General features: G+C 36.1%; 1 protein-coding gene across 1 annotated transcript in view; it reads right to left on the reverse strand.

The window, feature by feature from the left end:
• LOC115425287 (SH2 domain-containing protein 3C-like) overlaps positions 1-2,534 on the reverse strand; it is a 48,034-nt gene extending 45,500 nt beyond the window's left edge. The window contains exon 1 of the mRNA XM_030142721.1: positions 2,443-2,534. Coding sequence (XP_029998581.1) covers positions 2,443-2,461 — 19 coding nt within the window. The 5' untranslated portion in view covers positions 2,462-2,534. The remainder of the gene's footprint in view (positions 1-2,442) is intronic.
• Positions 2,535-16,480: the final 13,946 nt, after the last annotated feature.

Consider the following 16,480-nt stretch of genomic DNA (forward strand, 5'->3'; position numbering starts at 1 on the left):
CATTAAAACTCAGATTAACCCTTAAAGACCCAAACGGCCTCTGGAAACTAAAACCATCCACTGATCTAAACTGTTTATACCTGTTGATCCACTAATCTGATCAATACATGGAAATAAGTGGTGTCAAATACAGTTTACCTCAATTGTTGATAGGACAAAATGTACAAAAACTTGAAAAATTAGACTAAAAGGAGCAAAAATACTCCAAAAGGAGGGAAAAATGAGCCAAAAATCCTTGAAATGTCGCATGAAAGTTACCAAATTCTCCTAAAGTGAGAAGAAAATGAGTAAAATACTTGAAAAATTAAGAAAATTCATCATTTCATCCCATCCAGAACCCTGTGTTTATTCAGTTAACTCTCAAAAACTAAAACCATCTACTGATCTAAACTGTTTCATACCTGCTGATCCACTAATCCTATCAATACATGGAAATAATTGGTGTAAAATACAGATTGAAATCAATTATTCATAGGATAAAATGTACAAAATCTTGTAAAATGAGAATAAAATGAGCAAAATGCTAGAAAAATGAGGAAAAAAGTAATTTAAAAACCTTAAAATATGGCAAAAATTGAACAAATACTTTTTAAGTGAGAAAAAAAATGAGTAAAATACAATAAAAATAAGAAAAAAAAATTAACCAAAAAAAAAAACCTTAAAATGTGGCATAAAAGTGAAAAAATTCTCCTGAAGTGAGAAGAAAATGAGTAAAATACTTTATAAATTAGTAGAATTCATCACTTCATCCCATCCAGAACCCTGTATTTGTTCAGTTAACCCTAAAAAACCAATACTGTCTGCCGTCATCAGATATGACCATTTTTGGATGTTCAGAGGCTCCGTAGTTACCATGGAAACACTGTCATTTTCTCCAACAGTGGATGGACACACTGGGATTATATACAGAAAATAATAAATAAAATGAACAAAAATGAATAAACAACTTACACAATGACAAATAATGTAGAAAAATAAGCAGTTGACTAAAAAGAAATAAAAAAAAGAATAAATTAAGCAACAAAATGAACAAAAATTAATAATAAATCAACAAAATAATAAGTAACATGAAAAAAACAAGCCACAAACTCAACAAAATTGAAGAAAAAAATAAAATAGGCAACAAAAAAGGCAAAAACAAGTTAAAAAAAAAAAAAAAAAAAGTAAAATTAATAAAATTAAACAAAATAATGTGTGTCCGTAGTTACCGTGGAAACACCATCATATTCTCCAACACTGATTCCCCAGTAAAGCCCATGGAGTTGGATCAGTGACAGTGGACGGACACACTGGGACCAGTGCTCCTGTATCTCAGCGGCCAAATTCAAAGCTTTGGGAAATGTATCCAGATCCATTTATTCTCCCCCAGTTCTGTGTATTTATTCTAATACAGAAATAGTCCATGTTTTGCTCATATTCAATCAGATCAGTAAAAAATTCAAATTCACACTTGATATCATTGATACTGATTTATTGGATCAATCCACTTCCTATCTCTTATAATGGGAACATTTTTCAAAGTGGCACCAAATCCAGAATCAGATCCAGATCCAAATAATTTCACTAACTTTTGCTGACATCATCAGACAGAAGCTGTAGACCAAGTTTGAACTCAATCGGAATTGTAGTTTCGGAGAAGAAGACGATTGAAAGTTTTGTAACAGACAACAGACGACAACGACAGACGCCGCATGACGACAATAGCTTACAGCCTGTCGGCCGGTTAGCTAAAAAAACACAAAAAAACAAAAAACTACATACATACATACAAAATGTACAAAATAATAAATAATGTGGAAAAAATATGCAAAAAAAAAAGACTAAAATTGAGTAAAAAAGAACAAAAATAGGTAATAAAACGAATAAAAAAATTAAACGAAGAAAAACAAATTTTATATCAACAAAATAAAAAGTATCATGAACAAAATACACCACAAACGGAACAAAAATTGAAGACAAAGTCATAAAGTAGGCAACAAAGCTAACAAAACAAGTAAAATGTATGTATCATTCAATACACAGAATTCAAATAGAGCTAAAATGACATGTGGGGTTCCTCAGGGTTCGATTCTTGGGCCTCTCCTTCTTTTGATTGACATGAATGATCTTCCTATGGTTTGTAAAAATGTCCTGCCTCTCTTATTTGCTGATGACTCATGCTTGGTTTAATCACATGAAAACTGGACCACGTTCAGCCCAGTACGATCTGAAGTGGGCCGGACCAGTGAAAGAATACTACAGTTCAGTTACGATAATGTTTACATCTACAAAAATCTGAATAACATCAACAACTGGAAACATCTGAAGAAAAACAACTGCAATTTTAACAATATTCTGCCTCAGATTATTAGTTTATCCTTTACACGTGCGCGTTATAACTGACATTACGATTCCAAATGCACAACAAAACTGTTCCGTATATTAAATGCGAACCAGACTCACTCAGTTTCCGTTTGTTCATGTTCAGGACGCACAGACGACAGATTTCCTCCGACTTTCACTGGTCTGTGTCAGTTTGTTTCTGTCGGCTCACGTTGGTCTTCCTGTGTGTGAACAGGAAACGCCTTCAGGGACGTTAGCGGCGGTTTAGCGTTGTGTTGATGTAATCAGCTGATGACGCTGTAACCAGGGTTAGACCGAAACTACTGGAGTCTGAGTGTGATCTGAGGTGAGCACATCTGACTGTGAGAACGCACACATCTGCACCCACAGCATCCACTACACACTGGACCGCAAAGGCAGGAGGTCCAACATGAGGCCTGCGGGTCCAACATGAGGTCTGTGGGTCCAACATGAGGCCTGCGGGTCCAACATGAGGCCTGCGGGTCCAACATGAGGCCTGTGGGTCCAACATGAGGCCTGCGGGTCCAACATGAGGCCTGCGGGTCCAACATGAGGCTTGTGGGTCCAACATGAGGCCTGTGGGTCCAACATGAGGCCTGCGGGTCCAACATGAGGCCTGCGGGTCCAACATGAGGCCTGTGGGTCCAACATGAGGCCTGCGGGTCCAACATGAGGCCTGTGGGTCCAACATGAGGTCTGTGGGTCCAACATGAGGTCTGTGGGTCCAACATGAGGCCTGTGGGCCCAACATGAGGTCTGTGGGTCCAACATGAGGTCTGCGGGTCCAACATGAGGCCTGCGGGTCCAACATGAGGCCTGCAGGTCCAACATGAGGCCTGCGGGTCCAACATGAGGCCTGCGGGTCCAACATGAGGTCTGTGGGCCCAACATGAGGTCTGTGGGTCCAACATGAGGCCTGTGGGTCCAACATGAGGCCTGCGGGTCCAACATGAGGCCTGTGGGCCCAACATGAGGTCTGCGGGTCCAACATGAGGCCTGTGGGTCCAACATGAGGCCTGCGGGTCCAACATGAGGCCTGCGGGTCCAACATGAGGCCTGTGGGCCCAACATGAGGTCTGCGGGTCCAACATGAGGTCTGCGGGTCCAACATGAGGCCTGTGGGTCCAACATGAGGCTTGTGGGTCCAACATGAGGTCTGCGGGTCCAACATGAGGTCTGCGGGTCCAACATGAGGCCTGTGGGTCCAACATGAGGTCTGCGGGTCCAACATGAGGCCTGTGGGTCCAACATGAGGTCTGCGGGTCCAACATGAGGCCTGTGGGTCCAACATGAGGCCTGTGGGTCCAACATGAGGTCTGTGGGTCCAACATGAGGTCTGCGGGTCCAACATGAGGCCTGCGGGCCAAAACAGGCCTGGAGGGTTAGCAGTTAGCGGTTAGTGGTTAGCGGTTAGCAGTTAGCGCATTGACACACCATCAACTGGTGTTAAATAACACACAAAAGGATGAAAATGTGTACGCATATATCTTTCTTTCTTTCTTTCTTTCTTTCTTTTTTCTTTCTTTCTTTCTTTCTTTCTTTCTTTCTTTCTTTCTTTCTTTCTTTCTGTGAACCATCAGTTGTTTTTAACAGGTAGAAGTTAAACTGTGGAAGCTGCATTGTTTCTCTCAAATAAACTTTATAAATAAATGCACATTCTGTTTAATTTTCGTCTGTAATATCTTCCCACAGGAAAATTAATTGAATATTTTTGACAAGAAAAAAAAAGACAAATGTGTGCTTTTTGGTTTTTAAAATGTTCAAGTCAAACCATGAATCTGCAGAAAAGCCTCGTTTTAAAACCTTCTTTTGTAAATAAATTCAGCTGAAGCTTTCAGAACAAACATGAGTCTGACTTCATTCTTCAGGAACATGAACCCAGTGAGTTTTCACCAGTTTGTACAAACGTCAGGACGTTTGACTGAGTTCCACCCAAAGTCTGAACTGCACGAAGGAAAAGCAAAGGATGTGGAGAAACCCAAAAAAACACAAAAACCTGATGAAACGGACGAGTCTGAGCTGTTTCACTTCCTGTTTCTTCAAATGACTTTACATTACTGGACAGATTTTGGGGTTAGTTCCTTAAAACCACAGATGATCTGGTTTTAACCCTTTCAGGCAAAACGTCCACCAAAACAAACCAAGAAATTATATAAAAAACAACAACAATGACTATGAATTAACTACATAGTCAACAAATGAAACAAAATACTTAACAAAATGAACAAAATAGTGAAAAAATGAACCAGATAATGAAAACAATGAAGATAAAAATGAAAATGATCAAGAAAATGAGAAGATGAACACAATAAGGTGCAGAATTAACAAAAGAACTCATGAAATAATTTTTAAACAATGTCAAAAAGGCCCAAAAAAGATGAAAAAATGGACAAACTGTGATTCAAAGACAGTGATATCTGAAAAATACTTTCCATCTGAATCAGATTAATATGAAAACTGCATTAAAATGATGAACAATGATAAAGAAAAGAGGAAAATCAAGTCACATCTGAATAAAAATAAAGAATATATTAGCATGTGTGTTTGACAGCAGCAAAACTACAGAAAACAGAAACAGGAAACAGAAAAGAGGACCTGTTATTTATACGACTGCCTCTGGACACATTTACATGTTATTTACATATTTTCAAAATAGATTTGTAATTTATTTGCTGCTTAAAATTAACAGAAAGAAGGAAATAAAGAAAAGAGAAAGGATCACATGTTTTTTATGTTTATTAAACTAAACTCAACCAGGATTTAACAAAAATCTGAATTTTATTTATAATTTATCATCTGACATTTGGATTAAAACCTGTTTCTGTAACTAAACATGAAACTTTGACAAAGAACAAGAAAAAAATATATAATAGAGATCTGTTTTATTTTTCAGTTGGTGTTCCATATTTATTATTCTTATTGTTGTTATTGTTATTGTTGTTGTTGTTATTATTCTTATTATTGATATTCTTATTATTCTTATTCTTATTATTGTTATTATTATTGTTGTTATTGTTGTTGTTATTCTTATTATTGATATTCTTATTCTTATTATTCTTATTCTTATTATTGTTATTGTTGTTGTTGTTCTTCTTCTTCTTCTTCTTCTTATTATTATTATTATTATTATTATTTATTTATTTATTTATTTATTTATTTTTTTTTTTTACTTTTTATTGAGTGATTTTTATGATTATTGTTTGAGTGAATTATGATCCTTATTTCCTCACTTTTCCTTTTACTCCTGTTCCACTTCCACCTCCTGGGTGCAGTTCTGTGTTTGTCCACTAGGAAGCAGCAGAGTCCATCAAACAGACAATGAAGATGATCAACTCCAATTCAGATGTTTTAGGAAAATAACGAAGTCAGACACTGATTTAACTGAAATGTAAAATGTCTTAAGGACCATTTTAGGGTCTAATTTATTTACAAATAGAATGTCATGCCCTTTATTGATTTCTACCATTATTATTATTATTATTATTATTATTATTATTATTATTATTATTATTATTATTAGACTGTTTCGTGATGATATGAGCAGAGCTGAAACTATCAATTTACCAAAATATATCTATATAAATATTTTCTGCTCATTCAGGTTTCATCACATATAAAAAAACAAACCATTTGATCAATGAATTAATGAACATATGAAACTGAAAATGTGCAGAAAAACCTCAAAAATGTGCTGCAGGTCTAAGATTCACAAAGAATACAGTTTTTGTGGGTTTAACATGCTGAGTGCTAATGCTAATGCTTGCTCCTTTGTGTAAAGTGGGTAAAATGCAACAAAGATAATAAAGGAAATTATAATTTTAATAAAAAATAACATAACTGTTGAAATTATAATTTAGTTGTCTTGAGGTGTAAAATTCACAATGAATACGGTTTTTGACAACCTAATATGCTAAGCGCTAATGCCAATGCTAGCTCCTTTATGTAAAGTGGTTAATGCAGGGACTGAATTTCCCAACAAAGATAATAAAGGGAATTAATTTCTATCTAATTTTATTGCGAGGGCAGAGGACCACAGAGATAAAAAATGTGAAATTAGCAGCAGAAACCAGTGTCTTTCAGCCTCCAAAGTATTCAGTTATAAGTTTAGATGTTGTTAGCCTAGCCTAATATAAAGAAGTGTGAAAACTGATTGTTTTAAAGCTAATGTTAAAGCTAAAGCTAGTGAAAACAGATAAAAACAGATATACAATAATAGGATAAATAGAATCTAAAACATAAACAGAAGATAAAACACTTGATTCACACACTTACATTAAAACCAGTGCAAATACGTGTGAAATTTGAAAGAGATTTAAAGTATTGGATGTCTCATTTTCCCGATGGCACCTGAAGGCAGCATTAAACCCCTCAGACTCAGACGTGCTAGTTTTGGTGGGTTTGAGTCCAGACCTGCAGTGAAGGGTCCAGCTGATGGGCCTGTGAAGGTGCTGGTGGGCTTCTTTCCTGTCCACACCATCTGTCGGCCGACGAACATGACGTCTGACATGATGTTGTCAAGGTCTCTTTACCGCAAATAAACACCAAGTGTACGAGGACATCTGGTTGATCAAATTAAAATGTGTCCCTCAACTAGCGGCGCCATCTGGCCCGCTGAGCTGTAAACTCGCTAATTTATGATGTTCTGATTTTTTTTTCTAACACTCAGTTCCAATGAATCAACGTTAAATCATCGACTGAACACAGACTGAGACGGAAAACAGATCAATGATGAGGACAGAAGAGCTTTATTATTAGTATTATTATTATTATTATTATTATTATTATTATTATTATTATTATTATTATTATTATTATTATTAATAATAATAATAATAATAATAATAATAATAACAAAAATAACAACAAAAATAATAATAATAATAAGAATATTATTATTATTATCATTATTATTATTATTATTATTATTATTATTATTATCAGATTTATCCACTAAATATATAGAAATAGAAATACACATAAAAACATTCACATACACATGATTATCAACTAAATATATATAAATAAAAATACACATAAAAAATACGCATACACATACACACAATAAAAACACACATTGGCATTTACCTGCGTTTTCTACTTTTGTCCGAAGTGGTGAACATTTAAGGGTAGAAAATAAATAAATACAAAATACAAAACCAAACCTGCAGATGAGAACACTTTGTCAACTTATTTAGCTTATTAATAAGTTCAGATGTTAGCTTAGCCAAGCATGAATAATAATTTTAAAGCTATTATTAGTGCTAATAAGTTTGGCTTAGACACAAAAAGACTGATATTTAACGAACCAAACATACTTTTAACACTAGTCTTATAGTTGAGTTCCCTTGAGGTGCGAGAGTTCACAGTGGATAAGTAATGCTAAAGTGCTAATGCTAATGCTAGCTGATTTGTGGAAAATGTGGAAAATACAGACTGAATGAAATGTCTTTCATCCTCCAAAAGTATTAAATCATAATTCTAGATGTTGTTAGCTTAGCCTAGCATGAATAAGTAGGTAAAAAACAGCCAGACTGATAGCTTGAAAGCTAATATTACAGCTAATTAGTTTGATTTATGCACAAAAAACTGACATTTAACTAACCAAACATACTTGTAACACCAGTTTCATAGTTTAATTCCCTTGAAATGCAAGAGTTCACAGTGGATAAGTAATGCTAAAGTGCTAATGCTAATGCTAGCTGATTTGTTTAAAATGGGTAAAATGCAGAGACTGAATCAAGTTTCTTTCATCGACCAAAAGTAGTAATTCACAAGTTTAAATTTGTTAGCCTAGCCTAGCGTGAAGAAGTAGGTGTAAAACCAGCCAGACTGATAGTTTTATAGCTAATGCTAAAGCTAATTTATTGGTTTTGTACACAAAAAACATCATATTTAACTAACCTCGCATACATTTAACATCAGTCTCACAATTTAGTTGTCTTGGTGGAAGATTCACCAATGAATCCAATTTCTCAAGGGGCTAACATGCTAAATGCTAATGCTGGCTGCTTTGTGTAAAATGGGTCAAATGCAGACATCAAATTTTTCAACGAGGATAAAAAAGGGAATTAACTTTTTTATTTCCCTTTATTGCAAGAGCTGAGGACGACAGAGATGAAAATGTGAAATTAGCAGAAACAAACGTCTTTCAGTGTAGCTGTTGTTAGCCTAGCCTAGCATGAAGAGTGAAAGAATGATCCAGAATGATCATTTTTATTTTTAATTTTAGAGCTTTTTTTAAAAAAATTTTTTATCTTCAGATGCACCATGTTTGTCTTGTGCTTTGCATCTTTTGTGTAGTTTCTGTCTTGTTACATCATTTTTGTTTTGTTTTGTGTTTTTTACATTGTTTTTTTTCTTGTACTTGTTTGTATTTGTACTTTTGTGCTTTGTGTTGTTTTCATCTTATTGCAACATTTTTGTTTTGTTGCGTCTTTTACTTGGTTTCCATCTTGTTGCATCTTTTTTTGCGTAGTTTTCGTCATGTTGCATCATTTCCATTTTCCATTGGATTCGTCTCTTGTCTTTTTTGTGTCTTTTCTGTTGTTTTCATCGTGTGTAGTTTGTGTATTTTTCCTCTTGTTGCATCATGTTGTTTTGTCTTTCATCTTTAACGTCACTTTCACTCTGCTGTGTCTTTTACCTGGTTTCCAACTGGTTGCATCATTTTCATCTTGTTGCATCTCATTTCTCATGTCATCGTACTGTTTCTGTTTATTCTCCTCTGACCAACAAAAACAACACAACAGTAAAAACAAAACAAAAACAAACAAACAAACAAAAAAACACAAGGAAAATGGTGTAAAAAAAAAAAAAAGTTTAAAAAAAGCCCGAACTGTCTGTTTTTAGAGTGAGTCAGTGTCACTCACTGCTCTGTGTTTTACCCCCCATTCCACAGGTCGTGGGGGGTGAACTGAGCATGCTCAGATGTCCATGGAAAGAACCAGGTCTATTCTATCAACACGACTGGAAATTTAATTATTAAGTAAACAGTTGAAGCTAAAGTGACCAATAAAATGAACAAAACTGAACAATAAACCAACAAAACATGAAGAAAATAGGCCACAAACTGAACAAAAAAATAAATAAAAAGCAAAATCAGGAAAATAAACAAAATAAGCAACTAAATGAACAAAAATGAATAAAATACTTCCAAAATAATAAACATGAATAAATGTAACTACTGAGTAAACGGTTGAATTTATCTGAATATTTAAATAAATCCTACGCTCAGAACACTCAGCACAGACACGTCAGGGGTTAAAGGGTTAAACTTCTGAAACACACGCTGACGTCGTCTCAGCTGAAGCTTTAACGAACACAAACATGTGAATAATGACACACAAACGTCAGCGCTGAACCGCCTCCTTTTCGTTGTCGTGTTCGGTGAAATATTGATGAACGCCTCCTTTTCCGTGTTTCCTGTGACGGATCCGCCTCCGTCCAAAACAACGGGAACGTTTACCGTTAACAGAGGCTGCAGCGTAGGCCTGTGGGAGCGGAGGATTATGGGTAAAACCACCAGGAGACGTGAACTCGAAATTCATTTCTCAGATTTTTTTGGTTCATTTCCATTGATTTTTTTCATTTTTTGTTCACTTTCATGAGAATTTTGTGAATTTATTTTTGTTTATTTTCATAGTGATTCTGTTCATTTTTTACTCATTTTAATATTTTTTGTCTGGTACCAGGTCCTCCTATTCCTGTAGACCGTTTCCATCACAGGATACTACCCACTTTACAGTACCTGGTCGTCATAGCGATGCGGTTCGTTACTTCCATGTCATCTGCTCTGAGTTGCTGATAAACTCACTCACTGCGTGTTGTCTCGTCAAACTCATGCTGAATTCTTACATCTGAACGTCCTCCGACCATGGTGTAGTTTTATGGGCTGTCATCATGTGGACTAACCTACAGATACACTTGTAAATATACCTGGAACCTCAGCGGAGGAGATACCAAAAAACTAGTGCCAGGTACCAGATTCCAGGTCCTTTTTTGTAATGGAAACACAAAAAGGCTGAGTGGAGCCAGGTGGAGCCGGTACCACGTCGTGGAAACGCCACATTCCAGCTCCATTTCAAGGGGTCGTGCCAAGTGTACGGGTGAAGAGGTAGGGCACAGGGGTCAAACATGCGTCCTGGGGCCAAATCCGGCCCATCAAAGGGTCCAATCCAGCCTGTAGGATGAAGATGTGAAATGCCAAAATTACACTGAAGATATTAACAATCAATGGAGTGAAAATCATTTTAATTCAGGTTCCACATACAGACACATACAGTCCAATTAGATCTCAATTAGATCAGACCAGAAAAATACTATCATCATAACCTATGAATAATGACAAATACAGATTTTATTTTTGTTTTAATATAAAAAAGTAAAATTACATGAAAATGTTTACATTAACAAATTATTCTTTTACAAAAAATGTGAATAATCTGAACAAATATGAAAAATATGAAATATCTTTAGAAAAGTAAATGTAACTTTATCAATATTCTACCTGTGACTAAATGTTTTGTGTATTTGTATTTGTAATGTCAGTTGGAATGCACATGTGTAAATGATAAACTGATAAACTGGGGCAGAATATTGTTGAAACTGCGTTTGTTTTTCTGAACACATTCCAAGTTGTTCATGTTATTCAGATTTTTAAGGAAACCTTGTAGATGTAAACATTACCATAATGTAATTGTACTTTTTCACTGGTATTATTCTACTGGTCCGGCCCACTGCAGATCATATTGAGGTGAATGTGGAACTGAACTAAAATGAGTTTGACAGCCCTGGGGGAGGGGCTAAGGGCTGAATTGGGATTGGGCCTAAGTAATGCCCCCTTAAACAATGGTCCTGCCCCTTAAATTAAAGTTAGTGAAGTTTCAGGAGGTAGGGAACAGGTAAATGAGCTTCACAACAGCAGAAGGCCTAGAGGAATTAGGAACAGAGTCACTTTGACTTTGTAAAGGGACGCACGGTCACATGATCTGCACGGACACAACCTGTAGGGTACGCACGGCACAGACCACACCCCCAAGTATAACCCCCCCCACACAAAATAATCAATGTTTTCATGAAACCGTGATTATTTCTCTGATGATATTCGTAGCATCAAAACCTCCAACCGTTACGTCCTTAGTGTAAAGTGAGCGTAATGTTCTCACCTGGAAACTGGAAGAAGAAGAGAGAGAATGAAAAAAAAGAAAAACATGTCAGTGGATGGGTTTGCTCTGTCTCAGCTTCATTTCTAGAGCTGTGTATCGGCAAGAATCTGGTGATACGATACAAATCACAATACTAGGATCACAATACGACATATCACGATATATCATGATACTGTTAAAAAGGCAATTTTTTTGTTTGTTTCTTTTTTTTTTAAGATTATTTCCCGGAAGAATTGAATTACAGCACAAATCTGCACAAATACTAAACACATTTTTACTTCAGAACAGGATCTAATGTTATATCACAACATTTTTCTAATTCTCCTCGTTTCCAAAGGAACAAACATCTGCCTCTCAGACAGTAAAAAAGGCTTTTAGGATGCTTCAAAAATAACCATTATTTAATAAAACAGTGTTAAATAATAATAAATAAGATATAAACAATAAAGAAAACCAAAAAACAAAACTAAACCTCCTCCATATCTGCATTTGAATAAACACCTAAAAATATCGATATAGTACTTTTTAATATCGATACAGTATTGTGAAATGAAATATCACGATATATATCGCAGAACTGATATTCTCGAACACCCCTACTCATTTAAATGAAAAATCTGAAATAACTGGAGATCGTTTATTAAAATCTGTTTGAATCCATTTTCTTTTTACTTGTTTTGATGTCGTTTTCCTGATCCTCGGTGGATGAACACCAGCTGTCTGAGCTGTAAAAAGTTCACGTACGACCTTTTATCGGCTTCCATCAAACATCCAGACCTGCATTTTCTTTTTTCTTCCGTTATCTACTAGGGATGTAACAACAGGAAAATTTCATATTACGGTTATTGTGACCAAAATTATCACAGTTATCATTATTATTGTGGTATTATTGAAATTGTGCTCAAAATGTTCAAAAAGTACTGAAACACACACTGAAATAAGTTAACCAAGTTGTATTTTAAAAAATAAATAAAATTAAATTAAAAAAAATAATAATAATAATTGGTACAATGTCCCTTCTCTTGGCAGAAACATTCAAATAGTAACCTTTAGTGGGCTGAGTCTATTTTGTCCATTTTTGAGCACTTTTGATTTTGCCTTTATATACTATATAAACAAATGTTTACTATACCCATGTTTGGTGTCTGTCTTTTCAGCACAACTTCATCTATATCATCTGTCTATTATTTTTTCACTTTAACCTACTATAAAAACACAAAAGGCCAGAAAACACACACACAAAAAAAATCCGATTTGAAAAATGTATATAATTTATTGCATAAATAACACACAGATGCTTAACGAACCTTTTCAAAGACTTTAAAAGTGAATATTGGTTCCAAATATTAGGTATAGAAAATCAAAATTGTAATACATTAAAACTGTACGCAAATATTTGACATAAAAACAGATCTTTATATTTGGTTTTTTCCTCTAAAAGTGTGGTCCCTATTTTCTACCGTCTCATGGGAATCGTTGGGTTTCCACGGCAGATGGATGGAAGCGGCGGCGGTGGTGTCGGAGCGTACATCAGTGCAGATGGACTGAAGCCAGGCCGCCGCCACCGTTTCCTCTGAGCCTTCACATCTCAGGGCAGGTTTTAATTATACATGGCTTTAATTATTGACAGCGTTGAATGATGCATGAGGGCGCTGCGTGTATCGGTGGATTGATCCGGCGTTTTGGAAACATCGAACGGACCTTGATGGAACTTTTATGCTTCTAATGGGTGGATTCAAACGCCTCCTTGGGTTGAAGTCCTTGAGTCAAGAGGACGCCGTTGCAGAAATGGGAAATAATCATCAGAATTATGGTTCCACTTGCATATAATCATGTAAATGTAAGAGCTGCTGGGTTTTGGTTGTACTTTTATGTGTCATTTCTGTTTATTGGAAGGGCAGGTGGTGTTTAATCCAACATGACGGCCTCCTACGTCTGATTTTACTGGTTTATAAAATTTACGTTCACAGGTGGGAGATGTCTTTGGTCTGTTAGACGTTCCTCTCCACTGTCCTCTGGAATGTTGAGTTTATGTCTGTACTCCTTAATCTATGTACTGGAACTTTGTCAAGGAAATACACACAGAGTCAAAGACGGAGATCCAGCAGAATTCGAGATGCAGAAAGTGTTTAGTTTATTTATTTATTTATTTAGTTCGAATATACAACAAAACCACGTAATCCCACTTTTATTTTTTCTTAATAAATGAAACAGATTATAATAAAACAAACAAACAAACAAAAACAAAAGCCTGTACATATACATGAAAACAAAGTACTACTTCATTTGCATATTCAAGTGGGAGGAAGTGGAACTTCTTTAATCCCACCCCTTTTCCACAAAACAGTCTATCATTTCGCTTCCTATCAGAATAATTATTCATACCACAAATAAACACTGAGTTGAAATCTGCAGAAACAACTGACTTTTTCGCTCTGGGAGACCATTTTTATTTGCCCAAAAATAGGTTGGGTTTCAGCTATAGACCACACCCCTTTTTACCATATTTAGAACATTACTCTAGTGACATCAGAGCCCGCCTTTTTTTGGCTTTGTCCACGATAGGGTACATTTTCACTGGTCTCTATCCAGATTGGACAGCATATATACATATGCAACTACTTCCCAGTATTAATGTATCATATACAAATACATAATTAAAACTTTTTCCTAGAATATGTAAATTATTTCCCAGAATGTCCAAACTTTCCACCTGCGTGTACTTTTGTCCACCATGTTTGGAAAACTTTCCTTGGGCGCACATGTCTTTTTGTAGCGGTTCTCCCAGGAAAAACAGTTAGTTACTCTGGTACACTCTACACATGACACCAGGGCTGTCAAACTCCTGTTCTTCTGGGGGGGCCACATTCAGCCCAATTTAATCTGAAGTGGGCCGGACCAGTACAATAATAGCATGATAACCAATACATAATGACAACTCCAAATTATTTTAGTGCAAAAAACTAACATTCAGTTACGCCAATATTCACATTTACAAACTTTCCAAACAAAAAGGATGTGAAGAACCTGAAAAAATTAAATTTGTTAAGAAATATGAGTACAAGTTTATCAATATTCTGCCTATATATAACATAATATAATAATGTTCTATATTTAGTATCCTCACTAAAACGTAAACAGGAACCTGTCGACCTTCATTCATCTGGGTTTAGATTCAGATAAAACATGACGTTGGAACTATTTATTTTTTGTAAACATGGACCCATTTAATTCAGTCCTGGTGCTTCGTCTTTTCACTCTAATTATGTCATTCTTATCTTCGTCCACATTTGTCCACATTCGTCCACATTCGTCCACATTCGTCCACATTCCTCCACATGCACATCTGGACCGTTCTCCTTCTTCATGTATGATTTTTCGGCCTACATGCGATATCTGTGCTTGTTTTTTTCTGTGTTGTCGATGCGACTGCAGATCCGTCTGACCTTGGACACCCGTGAAGCTGCTGAAAACCCGCAGCAGCTCATCAAATATTTACAGCTGCGTCTAATTCTGGACTTGATGTGGTCTTTTCTTCCCCCTGGCCTGAGGCTGTTGGCTGCAGGCAGAGGAGGAAGTGGAAAACAGACATGAACGACCGAAACCCACGAAAGAAGAGGAAGCACCGCAGCCCAGGACGGAGTTTACAGAGGATTTGAACCAACACACCAGGACTGGGCCCAGGACCAGGACCAGGACCAGGACCAGGACCAGGACCAGGACCAGGACTGGAATCAGGACTGGGCCTTAGACCAGGACCAGGACTGGGCCTTACACCAGGACCAGAACCAGAACCAGAATCAGAACCAGAAAACCAAAACCAAAAAAAAAAATCCGTCCGTCCGTCCGTCCTCTTGACCTGTTATTGACAGAGCCCAGTGGTCTTCTTTTAGCTGACATTGGGTTCTTTCTATTGGTCTAGAACACATTAGGGTAGAGGTCAGCATTGGCTGAGGGGGAGGGGTGGAAGTGGGTGGAGCTTAGAGCAGCAGAGCGCAGTCGGTGAGAGAGACATGGAAGAGTTTTATGACTTTTATCAGCATTTTTGTGGTGAATTCAGGTCAGTAATTGTATATAATAGTGATAGTGCTGGTGGTGTTCATAAACGGTCAGCTGTGCTTCTGTCAGTCTGCCCCAGGACAGCTGTGGATACAGATGTAGTTTAAACCCACCTGAGTGAGAATGAAGGAATAATGGATACATTGTACACGCTTTGAGTATGTGTTCATAGAAAAGAGCTATATAAATTTAATCCATTATTATTATTATTATTATTATTATTATTATTATTATTATTATTATTATTATTATTATTATTATGTCTAACAAATTGTTAATTCCTTTCTAAATGGTCCCAGTTCTTCCTCCTTCCTCATTAATGTCAGTCTTGTAGTGTCACTGGAAAGGCCTCTGGTGAATGAGCTCCTCCCCCTGGTGGATTATCTGTGTATTGCATGTAGGGATGAAACGATTACCGGTATAACGATAAACTGTAAAATTGTAGACGGTTAGTATTACCATTTAAATTCTAACTATCATGATAACTGTGTTTGATTACCGCACTTTTAGGGGAAAAAAACAATGTAAAGATCTGATTTTATGTAAAATATTTGAGTATAGTTTGAATTTATTACAATTTTAATTTTCTATACCTAATATTTGGAACCGATATTCACTTTTAAAATCTTTGAAGAGGTTCATTAAGTATCTGTGTGTTATTTATGCAATAAATTATATACATTTTTCAAATTGGATTTTGTATTTTTTTAGCTTACCGTCCGGAAGGCCATAAGCTATTGTCGTCATGCAGCGTCCAGTGTCGTCTGTTGTCCGTTACAAAAACTATTTCGATCCGGATCTGATTCTGGATTTGGTGCGACTTTGAAAAATGTTCCCATTCTAACAGATAGGAAGTGGATTGATCCAATAAATCAGTATCAATGATATCAAGTTGGAATTTCATTTTTTTACAG

The sequence above is a fragment of the Sphaeramia orbicularis genome, chromosome 9, assembly GCF_902148855.1.
Source record: "Sphaeramia orbicularis chromosome 9, fSphaOr1.1, whole genome shotgun sequence".
Classification (NCBI taxonomy): Eukaryota; Metazoa; Chordata; class Actinopteri; order Kurtiformes; family Apogonidae; genus Sphaeramia; species Sphaeramia orbicularis.